General features: G+C 41.1%; 1 protein-coding gene and 1 long non-coding RNA gene across 2 annotated transcripts in view; one reads left to right on the plus strand and one right to left on the minus strand.

Moving 5' to 3' along the window:
* The window catches only part of IFT81 (intraflagellar transport 81), a 36,963-nt gene extending 18,650 nt beyond the window's left edge, over positions 1 to 18,313 (minus strand). Inside the window, exons 1-9 of the mRNA XM_088176101.1 lie at positions 17,939 to 18,313; positions 16,935 to 17,038; positions 15,766 to 15,946; positions 12,826 to 12,915; positions 11,723 to 11,788; positions 11,307 to 11,417; positions 9,996 to 10,080; positions 3,750 to 3,913; positions 1,478 to 1,573 (exon numbers count right to left, since the gene is read on the minus strand). Of these exons, the coding sequence (XP_088032227.1) occupies positions 1,478 to 1,573; positions 3,750 to 3,913; positions 9,996 to 10,080; positions 11,307 to 11,417; positions 11,723 to 11,788; positions 12,826 to 12,915; positions 15,766 to 15,946; positions 16,935 to 17,038; positions 17,939 to 18,082 (1,041 nt within the window). The 5' untranslated portion in view covers positions 18,083 to 18,313. The remainder of the gene's footprint in view (positions 1 to 1,477; positions 1,574 to 3,749; positions 3,914 to 9,995; positions 10,081 to 11,306; positions 11,418 to 11,722; positions 11,789 to 12,825; positions 12,916 to 15,765; positions 15,947 to 16,934; positions 17,039 to 17,938) is intronic.
* LOC106852400 (uncharacterized) overlaps positions 1 to 22,601 on the plus strand; it is a 79,189-nt gene that overhangs the window by 49,293 nt on the left and 7,295 nt on the right. The window contains exons 10-11 of the long non-coding RNA XR_015807681.1: positions 409 to 16,872; positions 20,970 to 21,142. This is a non-coding gene — a long non-coding RNA (uncharacterized LOC106852400). The remainder of the gene's footprint in view (positions 1 to 408; positions 16,873 to 20,969; positions 21,143 to 22,601) is intronic.

Consider the following 22,601-nt stretch of genomic DNA (forward strand, 5'->3'; position numbering starts at 1 on the left):
ACCAACATGGCTTAACTGGAAAGTTATCCAAGATTTCACAAATGTCATAATACAGATTTTTATAACTCCAACCTACTCCAACCTACAGAAATATGTTACACTAAAGCAGAACCGAGCCACTAAATCTTGGCAAATAGCTAGAAGATGGTGAATAAAGCAATAAAGTACAGAAATAGTGTAGATTACAGATTATTTTTTCTTTTTTCTTAGTCTAGAAGATAAAGCACTTAAAAAATAATCTTTTATACAAGACTGAATATTTAATAGTACCTGAGTTTTGACCTGAACAGATTTGGTAACATAAGTATACATTAGTTCAAGGATTTAAAAAAAAAAGCATTTTTCTCTTGTCAAAGTATCCTGTTGAAAAATACTCTAAAATAACACAACACATTCATTTGGATGCAGGTGCAGGAATTTGAGGCATGACTGGTTTCTTCAAGTGAAAGGGAAAACTTACAAAAAAATGAAGCCAAATCACAGCAGCTTTCTCACACTCAGCTGAGAGGACCAGCTTTCTCCCTAAATAAATCTCCAACAGAATTGTGCTGGGGTGGGAGCTCAGCTCTTTGCTGCACGAGGTGTCTGTGGTGACAAACCAGGGAACAACAGAGCTGATTATTTTGTGAAATAGAACCCAGGCCTGGCAGAAGAAAGCAAAGAGCTCCACAGGCTCTGAGCTCCCAGCAGCAACCTCAGGTCCTGCTTGACCAGGAGCTCCGTCCTTGGTCCCAGCACATTCCAGAGCAGGATTTACTCTCAGGAAGAGCATCTCTTCCAAAATAAAACAGAGTTCCACGTTGTGTTTGTGACTGAACTGCAGTATGGATCTTAGCCCCATTTTCCCCCTCCCACTGATACATTTTACTTAAGCCTTTTTATTTTTCAAGCCATCACCATAAGCATCACACTGAAGATCATCCACAAAATCAGCAGTGTTGCAGGGTGCCTGCAAAAGGAATCGCTCAGGTTCCTGTGTAAGCTCTGAAAATCTTCAAGTTCATAAATCCTTTTTATAACTTGGGAATTTACTAAGACTGGAGCAGACAGCCTGTTTCATAGCAAGATTATTTTACAGCCTCAGGATGAGAAATCAAAGAATTCCTTCTTAAGAGATGCAAAGGAGAAAAATGGCATTTGGTCACACACAAGGAAGGGACAGAGCTGCAGCAGGCAGCCCTCATGCTGCCTCCTAGAATCCATCCACAGCTGGAACTTTACCAAAATAGCTCCTGCAAAATGTCCCTTCCAGAACTGCTGTGATGCAAGGACAGCAGTCAAAACATTCACAGACACGTTTGACTCAGCTCTAAACATACATATGTTCAACAGCTCCTTATTTTCCTTCTGACCTCCATTATTATGTATTTCTACTGATGATGCTAGATAAATCAAAGGAAAAAAATCAGCATTTAAATCAATCAGTGACTGATTTTTCCTCCTGCTTCTGCTTAAAACACATTTTGTTCCTTCTTACCTGCTGGCGATACATGGAGAATTTACTATCAGTTGGCTCATACTTGATCATCCTTTTCTCAATAAGCTGATTAATTTCTGCATTGACTTCATCTCTCTGCAAGACAGAATGGAAAACTAAGGAAACAGAGCTTGGTGTCTTTGTCTTCTCCAAGAATTAAATGCTTTGCATCCCAGATTTACAATCCAGCCAGTTCCTTTTTTTAAAACAGAGAAACAGACCCAAAAATCTCAGTGAGTCATTAAGTATTGGCCAGGAAGAGGCTGTTTTTGGATTTCCAGTTCTGTGCCTTTATGATAAGGCAGAACCATGACGTTGGCCCTGAAAATGAAGTGAACTGGTGCACGTGGAGAGAAAATGCAGTGAGTTGGTACAGAAAAAAGAAATTGCCACATGCAGAGTGAAAAATGTAATTTTATTGACATGAACTAAAATTCCCTTTCGTTCAACCATTTAACAGAAGTTCAAAGGGAAGCATATAAAGATTAAGTGATAAATATTTCAACACTTTGTAGAGTCACAGACCATTGTACTCCAGATCTGTGGTGCCTTCTCCTCCTGCCACGAGATGCACTTGGCTGTCCTTAGTCCCAAACTGCTGAGCTTCATTCCAGCCAAAGTTTCTGGAGCTCTCAGCCACACCAGAGTGCAGATTCCAGCTGTGCCAGTGCACTGGGACTCCCACCAGCCATGGAAAACACACCCACAGCAACCTTCCTTTAATTCTCTGCTGCTGCTGCAATCCCAGAGACCAGAACACGGGGACAGTCCTGGGCATCACTCTGGAAGTTCTGGAAGCAACATCCATGTGCTTGGAAAACTGAGAATCTTAAATAAATTGCCCAATAGGACTAAAAATACTCCAATACCTGGGAAAAAACCCCAACTCTCCTGTGAATTCTATTCTATTAGTGGTAGAACAGGCTTGAATTTGAAAATGGCATAAGAATTCCCTTCTGTGAATAAATTCCTGGGTTTTATATTATAAAATGCATGGTGGAAACATGCTTTGTGCAGTTCAACTTCTTTTTAAAGCACTGATATACTAAAAGCCAACTTAAAAAAAAAATCTGCCTAAGGCCATGCTGTGATAACAGCCAAGTGTAATACATGTTTTTATTATCTTTCAAGAAGAAGATACTTCCAAAATATAACAATCAAAGGTTACATCATGGAGAAAGAGGGTAAAACTTAAAGCTTTACAAACTATTGTGATAAACCCAACAACACTCTTGGAAAAGAAATGTGCAAAACAGGGTTTCAAGCATGTCTGAAAGACTTAACTGCAGCCACCAATATTGTTTTGATTAGAGGAACTAATCTAGGAAAGCAGAGGCTGAATCACAGAGCTGGTTTATTATTTCAGCCCTAATCTGCCATTTATTAATGCTGTCATCCCTTAAGATGGATACTTTGTTTCCTCATTATCTCTATTTCATGGCAAAGCCTGAGTTGGAAATCCCAGGGGTATTAAACACAGCTGGTAGGAGAAGACATTTAGGATGTAGGGCTACTCTTCTTCCCTCTAACACTGGTGTAAATCTTCATCATTATCATCAATAGAAATACTAATAATTAGCATTCCTCCAAATTCTTCCAGGACATAACATTTCATATTTAATATTTTATTTAGTATTATGCAAATAGGAAAACTTCATTGAGTTAATATATAAATGTACTTCTGTGGCAACAAACCCCTCTGCACGTTCTGGATATAGCTGACAAAAAAGGAGTTTTTCTAATGCTATTTGCTTTTAACTTGTGAAAAGCTAAATCAAGTATTTGATGCCCAAATTTTCTTTGGTCTTAAAAACTAAACCAAACAATGCAAGGCTCTTCCAAACACTGAGGAGTTCTGAGCCATTGCACATGGATTAAGGCATCATCTTTTGAGGATTTATCCCTCAAGGAACGTTCCCTCCATAAGCTCTGGATGTGTCTGGATGTCAGGGAGAGTTCCAAACAAGTGAAATCTGAAGAGAAGAAAAATCAACCCTTAAGTGCTGAATTAACACAATTTCCTCAATAGCACCTAAGGATATGTTTGGGTTGGGGTTGGTTTGTTCATGTCTCTTTTGTGAGTATTTACAAAAACCTTATCAGAGAGCTTGCACTTAGTGATTGAGACACCTTAGGTTTTACAACTGAAGGGATGTTGCTTTGGGAATGAAACATTTTCTGCAGGATATGAAGCAGGGACAAGAACATTGCAGAGTCCAGGAAGCTCAGACCATGCTACAGAACACAAATGAAGGTGACCTTGGTCCCTCACCTCACTTTCCAGTGCAGTGAGATCAGCTTGAGTCATGGCTGGCTCTGCAACCACCTTTTGTAAGAAATACATTGAAGTCTTTTTACTTTCCACCTCTCTGGGTATTTTTTCAGTTACCAGGTAGGAATTGAAATTCATCTCCTCTTCTAGTTTCTTCATTAAACCTTAAAAACAAATTAAATCAGTGAGTGTCTATAAAAGCAATGTAGCAGATAATTAAGTTTGATTTCCCCAACACATTAAAGTATTTAGCAGCTGATTACAATAACAACAACATAACATTTGAGTCTTCTTTTCAGTGCTCAGAGAAAGGGGGAGTTACTTGATTTAAATTTTTAATCTGGATCTTAAACAATATAAGAGGATTTATTATGCACTTGTATCTCTAACATGTAACTATCAGCTCCTTGGGAGATTCTTCTCATTAATAACAACTGAACCCCATCTCATGTGAAATTCTAGCTGAATCAATACAGAATTCAACACACACCACTGATATAAACAGCCATTGAACCTTTATCTGTAGAAAAATCTTAACTTGGCCTAGCTTGTTGATAGATTTATTATCCTTGGAGATTCATGCTTAAAATAAAACTTTTTTTCTGTCTGGCATTTAAAAAGGCCTTAAAATGGGCAAAGTTTAATGTATGCCTACTTCAAGGATCCTTTACTTGCTGGAACACAGATTGCCTCCCTTTAAAGACTTCTTCTTGATAGAGCAAATATTTAATCTCAGGACAGTTTATAGACTGAGAATGCAGAAAATAACAATCCAATAGAAAAAAGCAACCCCATTTATAAGTTTTGCTGGACACCAGCCTGATGCACCTACACCTTACCAGGCTTAGGAGGACTTGGCTCTTTCTAGGCAGAGTAATTCAGGCTCCTTAACAGATCATTTATAAATAAACCCAAGTATGTGCATAAGATAAGAACAATTCACAGACAGAAAAATGCAACAGAATAAAAGGAAACATCTATTTAAATTACACTGCACAATCTCCACTGACAACAGGCAGTTCAGTGCAGTAATTCCTCAAGACAACTGTGCCAAGGACTACAAGACTTGGAAGCTGCATGTCAGATGACAGTGGGAATGAGTATTTCAGAGTATTTTTCATGATCTAGGTGATCCAGGGTTCTTTTTCATTTTCAAACAACTTGCTCGGGTTGGGATTTTGGTTTTCTCCATATTAGGGAGAAGATGGAATTGTGATGAAATGCCAAGGAAAACAAGAAATTCACAATCTCCGTCTCTTTCATTTACTGCACAAGCAGAGAGAAGCTGAGCAGAGATACAAAAGTGCAGCTGATGCTGCTGAAACAGAGATGGGAAAGGATGTGGATGAAAACAGCTTTTGGTTCTCAGGCTAAGAAGCCTGACTGCCAAAGGGAAAGGTCAGAACAAAGTGAAAGAGCCCAGGAAAAGGGGCCCCCGTTTTTTCTGCTGCTATTTACCTCTAAATCAGTGTCCTGAGAGATCCTCCTGAGCCCTGCTCCCAGCCCACTCTGACAGGAAAGCTGCCAGAAGGGAAATAAGCCATCAGCTCTTGAGAAAACCTCAAGAACTGGGAGAAAAAACAGGCCCTGGGGAAAGCAGCACTGCCAACGAAGCCGAGTCAACACAAACTAAAAATGAGTGGGAATTCCTCTTTCCCACTTTGTTGATTTCTGTGTTTATGGAAAGCAACACTACCACAGGACCTTTTCCCCTTCGTGGAGGGGTCATTCATCAAAACAAGCAGCCCCCAGACTGGTTTTGGAATGGGACAGTGGAGTTACTGAGCCTGTGGAACAGCCACTGTACACTTGGCACTGCAGCTGCACCCTGGGAAACAACTGGGACTTACTGGGAGAGATTTCCCTCTTCTTTCCTCCACAAGAACTCAATTCCAATCTTCCTCAGCCCATGAGAGAGCTGGGCAGGAGAGACCACATTTTAATGTCTCACTAGAAATCTCCCACCTCTGTAAATGCAGCAAAGCTGCTTCCCACGTACCCTGTGAGCTGAATTATCACCTCAGAACTGGCAGGAACACCACTCCCAATCTGATATTTATAACCAAGATCTTAGGTGGGAAAATCAGTGTGATATAAATTAAATTATTCTGATATGAAATTGTAATATTTTAATTAAATCAATTTACTGAGGTTTTTAGCAGCAAAGAAACCTGCATATATAACCTACACTTCATTTCTTGTGCTACTCCAGTTTTCTGATAAAAATGTATATGCTTAAATGATTTGTTGTAGATATGACAAAAAACTTAGCAAAGAACCACAAGAGCTTTGATGAGAGCAGAGACCTTTTGACTTCATGGGGTATAACCTTGATCACAATCTGATTTATTCCTCAAATAACCTTGGAGCTGCTACCAGGTCCTGTTACCCCCTGAGTGGTTCTGTGTTTTGCTGAGTCCTAATGGAGCAACAAAACGAGTTAAAACTTGATTTCTTGATGGGGAAAGACATGATGTCAACATCCCTCATGAGTAATATCATTTCTTTCCTGAATACACTGGATATATTTTTTTCTCCTATACAACTCAACACATGGGTAAGTAACTACATAAGAGCTACTTTTGCTGCTTAACAGAACCTTAAAAACCAAATCACAGGACAGCTCCTGGTTTGGGTTTTTTTTTTTTTCAGTGAAAAACATTCTTTAGCAAATTCCCAGGCTAGAGAGGAAAAAAGGCCAGCATACTTCAGATCTTTCCATTACACATATAAATTCTGTTTTTAATATTTCAACATTGACTTATGGTTACAAAATCTACACACGTAAGCAGCACAGAAATCTGGCTCTGTGCCCTCAGGTTATTTTAGCAAGCTTCTGCCAACCATGTATTTACATGTGGAGAGCTATTCAGAGCAACTCCTCATGTTTTCCATTCAAATTTTTTTATTATTATTATTTTAAAGAGAGGGATGGGAGAAAGAGTTTATTCGTGCTTGCTCAGTCATGTAGAAGAGAGTCAATTTTCTCTGAAGAATTCTGTTAATGGTGCTAAAACTTGATTAACCTTGTGCTCAGAATCCCACTGCTTTTCCCTCTACAGGCTGCCAACTGGGCATCCTGGACCAGAACTATTTGCAACAGAATTCAGGTTTTTAAAAGGAGGGGAAAAGAGAGAGGGACACTCATTTCATAGACTCTCTGCCAACCATTTGTTTAATATCACACAGGAAGGCCATGACCAAGTCTAGAGCAGACTTCCAGCATCAAATCCTTCCCTTCTCTTTCTGCAGCCACAAAGAGAAGGCTGAAATGATTTCCTCCACAGCTTCAAGATCATCACTTCCACTTTCCCTCTCTTAAACAGAGGCCTGGGACAGGCAAACATTGGCAGATCATCCCTTCCATATATCCCTGAAAAACCAAAAAGCTTCCTGAATTTGTGATTCTAAGTTCTGCTTTCCCTGTTTTTCATTATCAGAGCTCTTTGAAACCTCTCTGACCTTTCAGTGCTCTTCTCCAGGGCTGGGTGTGCCAGAGCCAAACCCAGAGGCAAAGAAACTCTCCTGAGGCATTTTCTCCCAGAAATAAAAGCAGGGAAGGGACCTCATCTATGGCAGTGGGAGCTGCAGCTCTCCCATTCCCACACGTGACCCACAAATTCTTCCCAGACACTTCTTAGGAAAAGCCCCACATGCCATAAATACATTGCATATACATCATTCCTGGAGGAATATCCTGCAATTTGGCTATTCCTTAAAATAAATACTGTTGGCACGGGCTTGGCTTCCCAAGTCATTATGGTCACTTGGATTTATCAGCCTCCTCATTATTCAGCCATTTCCCTCTTTTGATTTCATTAGTGATAATTTGCTATTTTCTTTCAGGAATCTGGTGTAAATACCAAACAAAAACAAGCCAAACACCCATTCCATTTCTCTAAACCTTCCACTAAACTCCTTTTAATCCTTTTAACAAGACCACATTGAATTTTTGCTGCCTTGTTTGTTCAAAATGGGGTAGAAGAGTTAAGGACCTTAAAAAAATCAACTACAGCAACACCATCAATCTCACCAACCAGATTTGTACTTTCATCACAGATATCAAATTATCTTAAAAGTGCTTTATCACGACCTTGCATCGATTGACAGTGACTTTATAATAAATAAAATTATTTGAAGATGAATAAAGGTCCACCTAAGCCAGTCTCCTTTACCAAATACTTCTATAATTTTAATTGTAATGTGGTCTGCAGTGTTGGAGGAGATCATTTAAACTTGGAATTTTAGGAAAAGATCATTGTGTGGAAGAGAAAAATATTAATTTTTTATACCAAATGGAATATTTAAGTAATAGGTTCCTAAATTTCTGGTTTTCATCAAGAACGAAATAAAATAGGCATCTGTACAAAGCAATGCCTCTTTGACAAATGTCTTTGAAGTTCTCAGTGTGCTAAATCTATTTCTAATGTTAACTTAATGAAGTTTATAAATTACACATTTTACTGCTCATCAACAAGTCATTTTATCACATTCTTTTAATCAATATTTTCAAGCTACTCATTTACTTCTTCATATTTCTGCCAATAAAGTAACCAGTAATTTCCTGTAAAATGGACAGAGACCAAGAACTCAGTGATTTGGTTTGTTTCTTCATATTATCAATTTCTGTTCATGCAGCAAAGATACTCAAAGCAAAATGATGTCAATTTTGTAGAGTAAGTGTGAGCTGGGTTGTGGTTATTTAGACCAGAGGCCAATGTTAATCAAAATACTGTTCATATTCAGTACAAAAAACCCCTCCAGAATATGAAAATTCAAGTTACTTAGTGCTACCAGCAGCAAATCCCTCTCCAGTTAAACAATATCCCGAGTAGTACTGGAGTTATTAAACAGGGAAAGATTGAAGTTAATAAACAGGGAAGGACTGAAGTTAATAAACAGGGAAGGAGTGTTCTGTGAACCAGCAGCATCACTTCCAGCTGGTTTGTAGCAGCTCATAACAATTAATGATATAATACAAACTCTTCTAAAAATGATGTTTCTAAGAGTTAAAATCCTACCAACCACAAGGCATATTCTCCTGGCAAAGCTCAAGCAGGCTGATGCTAATTGCATGCTAATCATACTCATGAATATGTGCTAGCTGCATTCCTTACAGAGTTCCTTTACATTTCTTTAAATATAAAATTAATTATAAAGTGAAGTCATCAAATCCATAAGACAAAAAACAAAGCTTCTGCTCATTAGCAAGAACTCACAACATTTTATCTTGTTTAGGAAGTAAAAACACCTGAAGTATTAAAAATGCAAGAAGTTTCCTTTAAAGGGAAGGATGTGACTTCCAGTGAAAATCCAGCTGTTGCACTGTCAGCAGACAAGGCTACAGTGATACCAGGAGGCAGCTGAGGTACCACACTGCAGCCAAAGGGAATCTTCAAAATGAAATAAATTGTGCTACCTTGTAGACCAACAAAGCTTTTAAAATAAATGGAACCTATTCAGTGCACTGTGGTCACCTAATTTCAATTATTAAAAAAACCCCACAGTTGGCTTTCTGTAATTGCTGCTACAAGCAGTGCCTTTGTAACTGGGGAAAGCAATTACAAAGCTGAGTTCTGAGGTCTTTGTTTGGGCAACATTTCAACACAAGTTTTCTTAAGTAATGACTCCAAGCTTTGATTGGGAACATCTAAATACTTTTTGTTTTTTCCCCTGCAAGCAGGACTCGAGATAAGGAAATTAAATACGTTAACTTTATTTTCATTTCAATGATTAAATGACATATTTACTGGCATTTTATTATGTTACCTTTGCTTCTGTGAACTGAACCCATCGAGTTTCCATTGGCCTTAAAAAAACCCAGGAACTGAAATAGAATTGTTGACACAGCTTTGCTGTATAAACTCTCTGATAGCTACTGCAAAAAGGAACAGTTATAAAATCCACTGCAAGTCCCTGTGAGATGGTTCAGATACTCCTTTAGTTCCACTTGTGGTTCAGAGGCAGATGAGAATCATTAAAAAATCAAAGTAACATTATAAAGTAATAACAATGCTATAAGGTGGTGACTGAGAAAAATCCTTAAACTCAGAAGAAAAGCCAAAGCAGTTGTGTGATGCAATAGAAATAGTAAATGTTCTAGAAAGAACAGGACAATGACTTGGTTTACTAAATTTAAATTGAGAAGTAGTCAGATTCTATCATCTTGGAAGTAATTTATACACCATTCTGTGGCATGTTTTGCACCACACTAACCTAGAATGCAACAGGAAAAGCCCTACTCACTGTCTGGTTTGGAATCTGCCACCATGTGCTGCATCTCCTTCAGCTGGACCTGGGCTCTCTGCAGCTTCTGCTCCACGTGGAACAACTTTGGAGAGACAATTGGACACACACAGGGTCATTCCTTGGAAATGCACGTGCAAACAACTAAAGCAGCAGAGTCCCAAAGAACCCCAACCACAAATCATGGCAGCTCTAACGTCTGGTGGTTTTCTGCTTCACAAGGGAATTTGCCAGACCAAATTTTCAACACTTGGCCTGGGTTTACTTGATATTCCCTCCTGTTAATTGAGAAGAATGTTTTTGTTCTCCCAAGTGATATTTTGTCTGATGGCAGAAGTTCACCCAACAATTTTCAACCAAAAAACGAGTGGCTTGAGCATTACAAGAACAACAAAAAGCAGCAGGAATCAGGATTGCAGCAGACAATTCTCTTTATCCTGCAATGCAGCTGAGTTGTCACAGCAAGCCACTGTCCATCCCAAGAGCAGTCTGGAAAGCCTCCTGCCAAACAAGCCCCAGCTGATTTCCATTTTTGTGACTCAGAGAGATGTGTAGTAAGAACTGGAATTAACTGGACATCACATTCATTTTAGTCTCATTTGATCTTATTTGGGCTCAAGCAAAGACCCAACAGCTTGAGAGGCCACTGATTCCCATTGATCCCACATCCAGACAAAGGCTGCAATACAAGAAATCTGAGGGCTTTTCCCATTTTAATAGTTTTGAAACTTAGGCTATAGAATTTGGTGAGACAGTGTAACAAAATGTCACTGGATTCTATTGAAGTACCTTGTTTTGACAACACAGGAATAAAACCCACCCTTACACTTGGACGTCAGCTGCTCCCAGGGCTTCTCAGGACATCATTTTTCCCAAATTCAGGGGCCTAAATACATATTGCCCCCACCCAGGAAAAAGATGAGGTATTTGCTGTGTTGCTCAGTCCCTGAAATCTTTGTGCAAATCACAGAGATAGAGATCAAACCAAGGAAACATTTGCTCACTACCATAAATATGAAGAGTTCCCTTTGGGTGCTCCAGCAGTAAGTCATGGAACATTTCCTGGGAATGCTAAAGGATGATGTCAGTGAGAGCGGAGGCAGCCAAGTACCTTCACTGTGGTGTTCAAAACTTGCAGGGTCAAGCCTCTTCCCTTAAAATGTACATAGATCTTTTAAATGGGATTTAATTTTCTGGGGCTGGGAGAAACTCTCCCAGCTACTGCTGTTCCTGATGTATTTTTAAAATGCATGATTCCCAAACAAATATCAACAACTTTTTATTTTAACAGGTATGTTGTTATGCCAGTACCTGACTCTTTTGTTCTTGTTTCTGTTGAGCCAGAGATTCTTCTCTCTCTTTCTCTAAGCGAAGCTGTCTTGCTATTTCAAGCATCCGTTGATGATTTTGTACTGTCTCCACCTACAGCAAGTGGATAAATAGTGCATGTTGCTGTCAGATAGCTGAGAAATACATTCAAGAGATCATATGTCTCACAAGCCCACTTAGCACTTCCCTTCCATACACGTTACTACTCAGAAATGACAGCAAAGTACTGGACTCGAGATTCTTAAAAGCTCTGGATCAACGCCTGGGGAGATTCCCTGTAGGTCAATTAGTTACTTGATTCCTTCCTAGACATACAGTGTGTTTATCTTAATCCTTGTTTGCATTCCAAAATCGGAGTTGCAGGCCAAGAATTATGACACTGTTACTTCTCTTATTACCCTCTTCTTAAGACGCTCTACTCTTTTGGCCAGTTGATCTTTCTCCTCTTCCATTGCACCAATGTCCTAAAAAGCAGGCAAAACAGATAAAGAAATGTTAATTTCCCATGTATATTGGATTGGACTAAACTCTCTTCAAATTAATATGAAAATCAGAATTCTCCCCTGAATACATGGAGGTGGTTATAATTTTATTGATCTATGATCAAACATCCAGAATTCCAATCTCTCTCCTCTCTTACTTCCCCCACAGTTCCCACTCTCTTTATGCTAACATATTTCATCTGCATCCTTGAGTATTAATGTGAACATTTAAAATAAAAGCAGGTGGATTTCTCTAAAATAAAAACAAACAAACAGAAAAAACCAAGCAACGAATCAGCATGAATTCAACATCTGAGTAGTCTGACATATGTTCTTAATGTCACCAGCATTACCCACTTCCTGGCAGACCAATTTGCATGAAGCTGCTTATGAGCCATGTCTGCTGCCACTTTTTGTATTAAGGCTGTCTTAAAAGAAACACTTTCTAGTGCTGAACCATGTATCTGATTATTATTCTCCTTTAGTTCTATTTGACAACAGCAGGGCTCTACAGATTGATAGTTATGAGAGAAAGGAAAATGAATTCTCCAAATGTAGACATTTGCTTGGCTTGTCAGTGTGTCCACTGGAAAGTTGTACACAAGCTTAATTATTTTGCTGAAACAGAGCAAATATCTCTACTTAACACTTGAGCCACGTGGGTTCATCATTTCTGTTGACTTAAGCTCTTAATTCATTCAACACCCTCTGGAATTATTAGCCACTATCAGGAAAGCAAAAGGCTTTGTATTAGTCTGCATTCAGAGGAAATGGAGTTCTAATATTTGGAAATCATGCTGCACAGAGTCTTGGCAGCCTCGTTCCCCAATCTGCTCCAGAAAGCTCAGCTCTAAACACAAGTGAGGACTTTGTGTTTGCCAACAGAGAGCAGAGTCAAGAGGCAGCTGCAGTGCCCACCAGCTCTGGCCTCTATGGCTTTCACACTGTCCACCAAGCCCACAAACGTGGAACTGACACGCAAAAAACCAACTAAATTAAAAATCGTGGAGTTTGTTTACCCTTCTTATTTCTGCAGTTGATAAACCAGATATTTTGAGCTGCTCGTGCTCCTTATGTAGGTTTTTAAATGCTTCCATGAGTTCTTCATACTGTGAAATGAAATGGAAATTGTGCAGAATGAGCTTTGTGTCTAAGGATTTTCAGATCAACAGTTTTACTACTAAGAGTAAATGTAGACATAGAAATATGGTGAGAACAAGATAAAAAAGCATTTTGTCATTGCAAAAGCCTGTCAGCTTATAAAGCAGAAATTTAAAAATCACAGTGCATTATCTTCCATTTGAAGAGACAATCAGAACTTCACAATTTCCTCAGTATTTTCATCTTTTGTAATACAGAGTGTATTTGCAAAATAAAAATGTCACCCGAGAGGGACAAATTAACAAATTACTCTGTTACTATACATTTGTGTAAACCACATATATGAATGTATCAGCCCCAAAAGGAAGAGTTTCCTCTAACAACACTTTTGATGGAAGTAATGGGGCTTGAGTTTCCAGAGTGGCCCAAGAGCAGAGCTGAGTGAACACGTGAGAAATGGCTGGGCCACGTTGCATAACCCTCAGAACATCCCAGAGATTGATAGATGCAGCTCAGCACTCAGAGACAAGGAGACAGTGTGCTACTTCCACACCAGTACTTTGCCCACCAGGAATCTTAAACTGAGAGGCAGTGTGAAAGTCTGTGTGGGTAGAGAAATAACAGGGGACAGCAAGAGTTTAGAAATATGGAGAGGAAATAAATTTAGATTCAACTGGGAGAAACGCGAGCTGAGGTATAAGGAAAGATAATCTCCACAGAAACAGCCCTTCAATGAGATGGAAAAATCTAAAAGGAAAGTATCAAGTCATTTTTTACTTCCTGGAAAGAGTAGTTGATATGAAAGGTGAATACCAAATGGAAACAGCAAAGGCCAGTTCAAACAAAGGCATCAGAGCCCTGAGCAGTGAAGCAGCAACTCCATTCTATAAAACCCTGGGGAAGCAGCATCCAGAGCACTCTGCTCAGTTCTGGTCGGTTCAGTATCAAGCACACACTGACAAGGTGGAAGGAATTAAAAAAAATAGCAATAAAATGGCTAAGGAGAAGAAAATAAAATCATAAAGAGATGGATTAAGTGGCAAATAGAGGTGTGACAAGGAATGCACAGGCTGGACGACGAGGAACAAATCACAAAATGCAGGAGTAAAACCCAACTGGCTTCTTATGCACTCTGGAAATCCTTTAACAAAAATGAAAATGAGCAGGTGGTCTCTGAGCAACTGCATTCCCACTGCTGGTGTCCAAGAGTTTTCCTGTGTGTGCCTCTACCTCTGTCAAAAGAGGAGTTCCATAAGACTCTTCCCCATTGGAACACGAAATTTCAAGGCCAATGGAAGGAGTCAAACAAGGCAGAGCAGAGTTTGATGGATCATAAAAAACGGTTCTCACTTTTCCCTTTGGGTGCCCCACATGCATCTGAAATAAGGGACACACTCAAATGACCAAAAAACCACCCAGGTTCCTATATGGAAAGAGAGATCTCTGGCACCTGGGAGCAAATCACTGAAGCCTGAACAATGAGATTAATGCCTGAAGTTGCTTATTTCTTAAATTATATATTGCAGGCAATCCAATGTCTAAATCACAACACAGCTGAGAAGGTGGCAGGTTTTCTGAGTATCTTCTATAAGTAATTTACAAAAGTTCATTTTCACTTGACTCTACACACCCATAAAACTTGACTGTGTTGTAAGGTGTCCAAACTCTCATTTTTGAAATTTCCCTTAAAAGACACCATTGCAAGACTATATCTAAATAATTCAGGGTAATTGTTTAATTCATTAGTATCTAAATATTTGCACTGTCGTGTTATATTGCAGTAAGGCATTCTATTACCCCAGCTTCTGTTTGAATTAATCAGCAGGGTATTAGTTTAATAAGATGGTTCTATTACTGTAATCCCAAAAAGGAACACATCTTACGTAATGGAAATTATGGAGGTGGATATTTATACACATTAAGACTGTGACATACTGAACAAAACATACAATCTGCATTCCTTTCTCTCTCTGCTACTTCTGCTGAGTTATTTCAAGGTATAAATCCAATATTGTTAGAGGTAACAAAAAAATAAAAGGCTTACTCAAGCCTCAGTCAGACTCTTCAGCTTTGCTGATACTGAGTTAATGGATCAAGTTACCTCTTACAAACACTCAAACCCACTGTAGTTTTACAGAACAAAAGGCACAGAAAACTGGAAAAAAATTAAGTAAATATGTACCTCAGATAATAAACCCAAAACTTTCGTTCACTTCAAGTTTTACATTTCAAACCCACCCAGTCTGACTATCTAAAATCAACATTTAATGCTCACAAAAGAAGTGGGAACATAATAAGTAGGAATGTCAGCATGGAGAAAAAGAAATCTTTTCTTTATTCACAAAAAAAATAAATGGTTAAAGCAAAAATTGAGTAAGGCTCATACAAATATTAGGCATCAAATACTATCAAAGCACTATCATGACTAAAAATACAATTAATGGACAATTAGGAGATATCAACTTCTGGTCATAACATTTTCTGGACTTGTTTGAAGTGGTAATTTTATAAATACCCAGGTCACATTTCATAGGAAAAAAAAAAAAACAACAAACCTGTTCAAAAATTAAGAACTAAAAGTCTGTCTAAGCCAACATGGCTCTGAACATTATTTGGCACCCAGTGCTTAATGGGCTTAAAGCCTTTTAATTCAATGCTACTTATTAATACATAATTTCAGGGTTATTGGAGGAAAAGTGGTCAAGACATTATGAATCTTTGCTTGTCCTTGATTCCAACAAGCTTTTAACATAACTCACTTGAACATGTATTCCAGCAGTAACTCCCTGATTCATTTATCCCTCCTCCCACTGACACTTTAATTAACCTAAAACGTTGGCATTCCTGAGAAACGGTACCTGTTTGTTGAAGTCAGCCACACTATCATCCTGTAGGAACTCTGCTGGCACTTCCAGTTTCACTAAGAAACGTGCCAGGTAAGCTCTTGTCCTGAGTTCACTGGTCCTCTGGAGAAGCCAATGTAAGACAGGATGAATTACAGTTTTGCTTCCAGTAACCAGCCCTTGGCGAAAAGCACTCCTGTATGGAACCAACCAGGAGAAAATGCCAATAAATCTCAAACAAAAGAATGCTGGCTTGGAACAAAAAATCTGCAATGTTTTGACATTCCTTCTCCACTTGCCCACTTGCCTAATGATTTTTGTAATCCTGTTAGAAGAGAAAATGCTCATGATGAGGCTTGGGCTTGATTAGCCTGGAAAAGAGAAGGCTGAGGGATATGCACATTCCAGAACCTGAAGGAAACACAAAATAGAGATGGAGAGGAACTTTTTACCAAGGCTTTGAATGCCAGGACAATGGGAATGGCCTCACAGTGACAGAGGGCAGGGCTGGATTACATATTAGGAAGCAATTCTTCCCTGGGCACAGGGTACCCAGAAAAACTGTGGCTTCCCTGGAAGTGTCCAAGGCCAGGCTGGATGGAGCTCTGAGCCACCTGGAATAGTGGAAGGTGTCCCTGCTCATGGCAGAGGGTTGGAACAGGTGATCTTTAAGGTCCCTTTCAACCCAACCCATTCTGAGCTGGAAGTCTGCAATTTAGGCTCCCAATTCTTCTACCTTGACTCAGATAAAAACCCCATAACACACTAAAAGGATAAAGCCAGCAGTGACAACTTCTCGTTTCCTGCAACAGCCTTGAGGGATGCCGGTAGAGCAGGAGGGGAGCGCGGGATTTGGGATTTTGGATTTGGGATCACCTGGCACAGGTGAGACGGGACCGGGACCTGCCCGGGCAGTGCCCTCTGCTGGCCGGAGCCGCCTCTGCACCTGCACCTGGAGCCACACCTGGGACCCCAAAACATCCACAGAGACACGGGAACAGCGCCCACCTGGGACCCCAAAACATCCACAGAGACACGGGAACAGCGCCCACCTGGAGCTACACCGGGAATCCCATCCCAACGTCCATGGGGACATTGGACAAGTGCTCAGCTGAACCAAAGGTCAGTACCACATAACCTAAAAAAGATATTTTAACATGATTTGTAGGCAAAAAGGTACTCACAGGTCTGACACAGTGCCTGGAGGTTTGTATTTGAGGATTCCAAGGAGATTCAGCATTCTTTTAGCTGTTTGTTCTGGCAGCTCCTCTCTAATGTCGACAGCATGCTAAATGGGTTGTAAAATTAAGTAAGTATAATTATTCCTTTTTACTATTCATACAGTAAAAATTATTGTGACTATTATAAAACAATATATTTAATAATTAATTACTAATTATTAGGACAACACTATATTATTTACTATAATCAATTATATTATTATTTTTATAAACTTGTTTGTCCAAGTGATGTTAATTTTCTGGCAACACTGAAAGAATTGACTTTATTAATTTACCAGACGATAGTGAGATGCTCTGTACAGAACATCCCTTAAATCACCAAACTTCAATTCTCTTCTAATGGATTTTCCTGCAATGTGAGTATTCAGGTCAATTTACTGCAGGAATACCTTCTCCCTGCTCATGGGATCTCATCTGTGCAGTCACACTGACCACATCCACTCGGGAAGTCGGATATCCTGGCACTCCAAGGCACAGGCATCCACACCCCAGGTGTGTCAATGGTCCCTTCTCATCTCACACACACTTTTGGCAGCCTCCAAAGAGTGCGATATAATTTCCATTGCAACAGCACAGTCGTGAGGTTCAGTTCTTGATCAGCTCCTGCCCTGGGTGTGTGCAAGACACAGCCTGACTTTGACTAAACACGACTGTCAGTATGAACCAAGATCTGTAACCTTGATTTCACAGGAAAAACATCGTCATCAGCCTCTGTGGGACAGGGATGCTGCCGCCCTGCCCCATGCAACATTTGCTGGTTTGCCAAGAGCACTCAGACGTATAGGCAGGAAGGATTCTTGCCAGGCACGTTTATTTCCTGGAAGATTCATACAAGATGTTTCTGTGAAACAAACACGCTGCAGAATTATACTGAGCCAAACTTAGATAAAAGCAAATTCCGGTGTCAAGCCACCTCAGATCTGAGCACCGCTGAGTGCCTTCCTTACCTTCGGGTCAATCTCCCCCAGAACATCACTGAGCAGCTGCAGCAGCTGCAGCGACTCCAGGGAGTCAAAGGAGATCAGATTGTAGTTCTTCCTGAAGGGCTCCTGATTGAGCTTCTCAACAATGAACTGGATTTGGTCACCCATAACTGTGTCCCGGGAAAAACTGTGCAGAGAACACACAGCAGATGCCGGGGGGCGATGACCACGTCCGGCCGCCCCTCGGCGCCGGGATCGGATCGGGGCCGGGCCGGGCCGGGCCCTGGCGGGGCTGCGGGATCGGGGCCGGGTCGGGGAGGCCTCGACCGGAGCCTCGCGCGCGCCGTTACCGCGGGGACGGTTGCCAGGACACGGGCGTGACGTCACTTCCGGAGCTAACAAACCGGGCAGGGGCCTGGCAGTGAAGGGGCGTGGTCTGTATCTGAGTGGGCGTGGTCGAGTGTGGTGGGGCGGGGTCCAGCGATGAGGGGGCGTGGCCTGGCCGTGAGGGGCCGCGGCCGAGCTGTGAGGGGACCGGGACCGGGAACGGCACCGGCACCGGTACCGGTACCGGGCTCCTCTGGCGGATCGTGGATCGCCGCCCTCACAGCCGGCTGCGGCAGCGCAGAGCCCGCCGCACTGGGAGCCCTCCCGGTGTCCCCAGAGCATGCCCCGGTCAGTCCTTCCCGCTGCGCCCCGTCCTGTGCCCTTCCCGCCGCGAATACCCCGGGAACAGCGGCTGAGGCCGCTGACGGGGCGGACACGGCACAGGGCGAGTCTCTCGTGGGGCTCCTTCACAGAAAAGTGCGAGGAGTGGCAGAAATAGGTCCGAAATTCAGCCTCTGGAGGATAAACTTGGCTCTGCGGCTCCTTCTGAGGGAGGTTGTTGTCGCATGTGTAGGAGATGTACAAACAGATTGCTGCAGTTACCCAATTAAGATTTCTGGCAGCCTTTGACAGCACAAAGGGATGTCAAGTGTGGCTGATGTACGTGTCAGGTGAATGGTTACTTAATTCCTTTGAAATGGAAAGGTGCACAGAGGATCTGTGTGGAACAGGAACAGCCAGTCCTGGGCCCAGGTTTAGTCCGGGGCAAATGGCAAATTTATGTCCTCGAGGCTGAACATCAGTTGTCAATGTGCCTCAAAGTAGCAATAAATACGTACTGCATAAATCTCAAACAAGGACAGCAGCTTCAAAACCACCAAACGATCCGAACCAGACTATAAATTAAAGTCAAACTTGCTCATGGAATTTCTCAGCCTGCAAGTTTGTTCTCGCAGATCCTTCAAAAGCCATGTTTAGGCCTGAAATAGTTGGATTTTGGAGCCTCTGTGCTATTTCAATTAGGTTCTTGGATAGTCTTAGAATCCCATGTGAGTCCCCAGATGATGGATTAAAATATGCAGTGAGTCATGTTAAATTGGTGCCAATTGAAATGCACAGGTTGTAAATCACTGCAGAATTTGACTCAGTAAGTAGCAACCATAAATGCAATACTTTGCAATTCTAAGCACTGCGACTATCTTAGATTAGCTCCTCTTTTCCTTTTGAGAAACAGAAAACGCTTCATACAATAATTTCATAAAATTCATTGGTCTTCACAGGAAGGATGAGAAGTGACACTGATTGGTGTCTGAGCTCTTAACTGGTTAAATGAAGTGACAAAAGGGATGGACGGGTGCCTTGTGGTTGGGTATGAGAGCTGTGGTAGAGCCAGGAACATAATCCAGGTCTCCTGACTCCTGGATTTGAACTTTAAAACCAGATCATGTTTCCTTTGTGCATTCAGTCCATATACTGACCTTTAGGAATCGTATTTACCTACAAGTTCCCAGAAGAGATCTGCTTTCCCTTGTCATGCTTTCCTGGTATCAGTTACTGTTTTCTCTGATGAGTATTTTGAGCACATAGAACACAGAGGGAGCAGATGAGAATGGTATTTCTGATGGAGGTGCCTGTGAGTTCCCCATCCCTTAATCCTGGAGAAACTGTTTCTGTAAATACTGAAACACATCCTTTCTTCCTCAGTGCTGAGGTGAGGATGGAGAGGGATCAGGGCTGGAAGGCTGCTGCTCTGAGATTTTGCTTTATATTTGAGACTATTGCAGTCCTCACACCTTCCCAAAAGGAAAAGACAATTCCCCTCTTCTCGTATTTCTGTAACATCGAAGGAGAAGGATGAAAACTTTAGATAATGCCAAGATAACAAAAAAAGATGGTGAGATGGAAACTCATGAAGTCTGATTATTCTGACTCTGGGAAAGGAGACTTCCATGACCAGAAATCGTTAGAACTGGACTGGCTGAACTTGTTGACATGTTTGAAAGCTCAAAATCACACATTAGAGCCCTGTTGCATGGGACTTCCCAACGTGAGGAAATGAGAAAGATCCTGTGTCATCCTTAAAGTTTTATGTTATCATGAGCCTTTCTTCCACCAGTTTTGTGCTCTCCATACATGCAGCCCCCTGGCTGCCCCCTCCTGCTTGCTATTTAAGGTCTGCAGTGGTGTCTGAATATTCAAAATTACTGCCTAAAAGAAAAAAATCAAGGCTTAGCTGAGTGCCTTGACTTCTTTATCACAAGAGAATCTTCGCAGATATGAAAGAGATTATAAACTCTCAGTGCAGCCTTGGGTAAATATTACAGGAAGCAGCTGAGATTTGTTTATGCTTAACTTGTCTTAAGTTATCTTAGTTTGCATGATGTACTGAGTCAAGTCTTACAGACTCGAGGGCCAGTGTTCCAGTATATTTGTTGTATAATTCTGGGGCATTTTCCACAGTCCCAAATTAGTTTGCAGGGAGAGTGATACAGATTTTGAAGGAAAATTTGATGTAAGAGTTGTTATAAGAGTTCAGCCCTACAGTTCCATCCAGTTCTCTGCATAGAATTTGTCTTTTATTTAGCTTGGGAAAGGCTTGTGGAAGTTGCAAAGACATCCTGCAGAGGTAACTTGTGGAGGAAAGAGAACAGAAATAAATAACCCAGAGCTCTCTGGGTCTGCAGGCACAGCTTCACTGCTCCCTCCTGACTTTCTCCTCCCTTTACAGCCACTGCTGTGCAGATGCTGCCGAGCAAAGTTGTGACAGAGCTCGACCACAGAGAGCAGCAAATCCGAGTGGGACGAAACCTGAGCAAATGAGAATCCTGCTCCCGGTGGAAGAGATCCCCTTATATGGGAACATCACGGACAAGAGCATGAACGCCCAGCCGGGCTGCTGAGGTCAGATCCCAAACAGATGGAAGATGTTAGTGTGAAAACAAGAGCATTTAGGAAGAGGAGACAATACTTCTGCTTTGCTCAAGCAATCTGATCCCTCCTGTTTGTTTGTTTCTGTTATTATAAATGTTGTGTTAGACCACCTTGGGAGGTGGATGTGGCTGTGGATTTTCCGAGGTGGGAGTGTGGCAAGGAGGGTTGGCTGGGCTGAGTTAACTCAGCTTCCTCTAGAAAACACTCACAATTTTGTTTCTTGACATGCTGTTTGGTTTTGTTTCTTGTCTGAAAAATCCAAAATAACTCCACTGCTTAGTCTCGGGTTTACACCAGTGTTTCTGAGGTTAGAGCCTGCTCTGTAGAGCCTCCTGTTCAAGGCCAGATGAAATGGCGAGTCACCCCTTGCAGCAGATTCCAAGAACAATAAGATGTTTTAGGAATATGCCATAACTGATTGCCTCTAAAGGGCAAATTTTGCTCTGTGCTGCCAAGCAAGGGCTGTTCTCAGTGATAAGTTTGCTGAACAAAGTCTGCCCATGTTCGTGGAGTTGGTTTCATTCTCCTGGGAGGGCAGCAGGCCAGGACATTGCGCACACTGATCCCAATCACACCAAGGATCAAGTCTGCAGGAAATCCAAGTGGCCTTACTAAGGTTCTATGCCCACCTTCTGCTACTCAGAGCTGGGTTCCCACTGCCACTTTCCAACAACATTGTTATCTCAGAGCGCTGTTCTCCAGGAGGAAAAGGCTGAAATGCTGTCAAAATAGAGGATATAAATAAAGGAACATTGATCAGTTGCTTTGTGTTTCTGCTCTTCAGATTCTATTTTATCTCCATCCAGAAAAGTCTGTTGTTAACCTGAATTGGTGCAAGTGCTTGTGGCTTGTTTTTCAAAGCAAGCCTTTTATATCACTTTTATGTAATGTAGAAAGTATCTTCTGAACATACAATAGTTTTTCAGACTTGACAGTGCTTTTATGAGTTAGATGAGCTGGGTGACATTTCTGTCAGCTTTAGAACAGAGGTGTCCTTCCTCCTTAACACATTCAATTCATGAGAAAGTAAAAATGTTAGGCCAAGGTTTTTGAAGCAATCAGCATGGGGCACAAAAATAGTTCTGAAAAATTAAAGCCTATGTTTTTAAACTCTTTTAAAGAAAAACAACATGGACAGGACAGTACCATTTGTGACAGAAAAAGTCAGAGTCTAGGTCCACAGCAGCACAGCACAGGGGAAAGTTTTTGGATTATGTCAAAGCCTGTTGCAGATAATTGCTGTTTCCCAAATGGCATCTGAAGGGTCAGGATGTCACCTCACGTTTTCTGTGTCATTTAGGATGGGAAAATAGACATTATCTTCTTGTGTACATCAATTCAAACCCAAAAGTTGTGAAAGTGAAACAAAGGCAGAGTTTGATACAGATCAAAAATTCTCTCACCTACTTGAAAATGTCCATCTGACTTT

This window comes from Sturnus vulgaris, chromosome 19, assembly GCF_052056855.1.
Source record: "Sturnus vulgaris isolate bStuVul1 chromosome 19, bStuVul1.hap1, whole genome shotgun sequence".
In the NCBI taxonomy this organism is placed as follows: Eukaryota; Metazoa; Chordata; class Aves; order Passeriformes; family Sturnidae; genus Sturnus; species Sturnus vulgaris.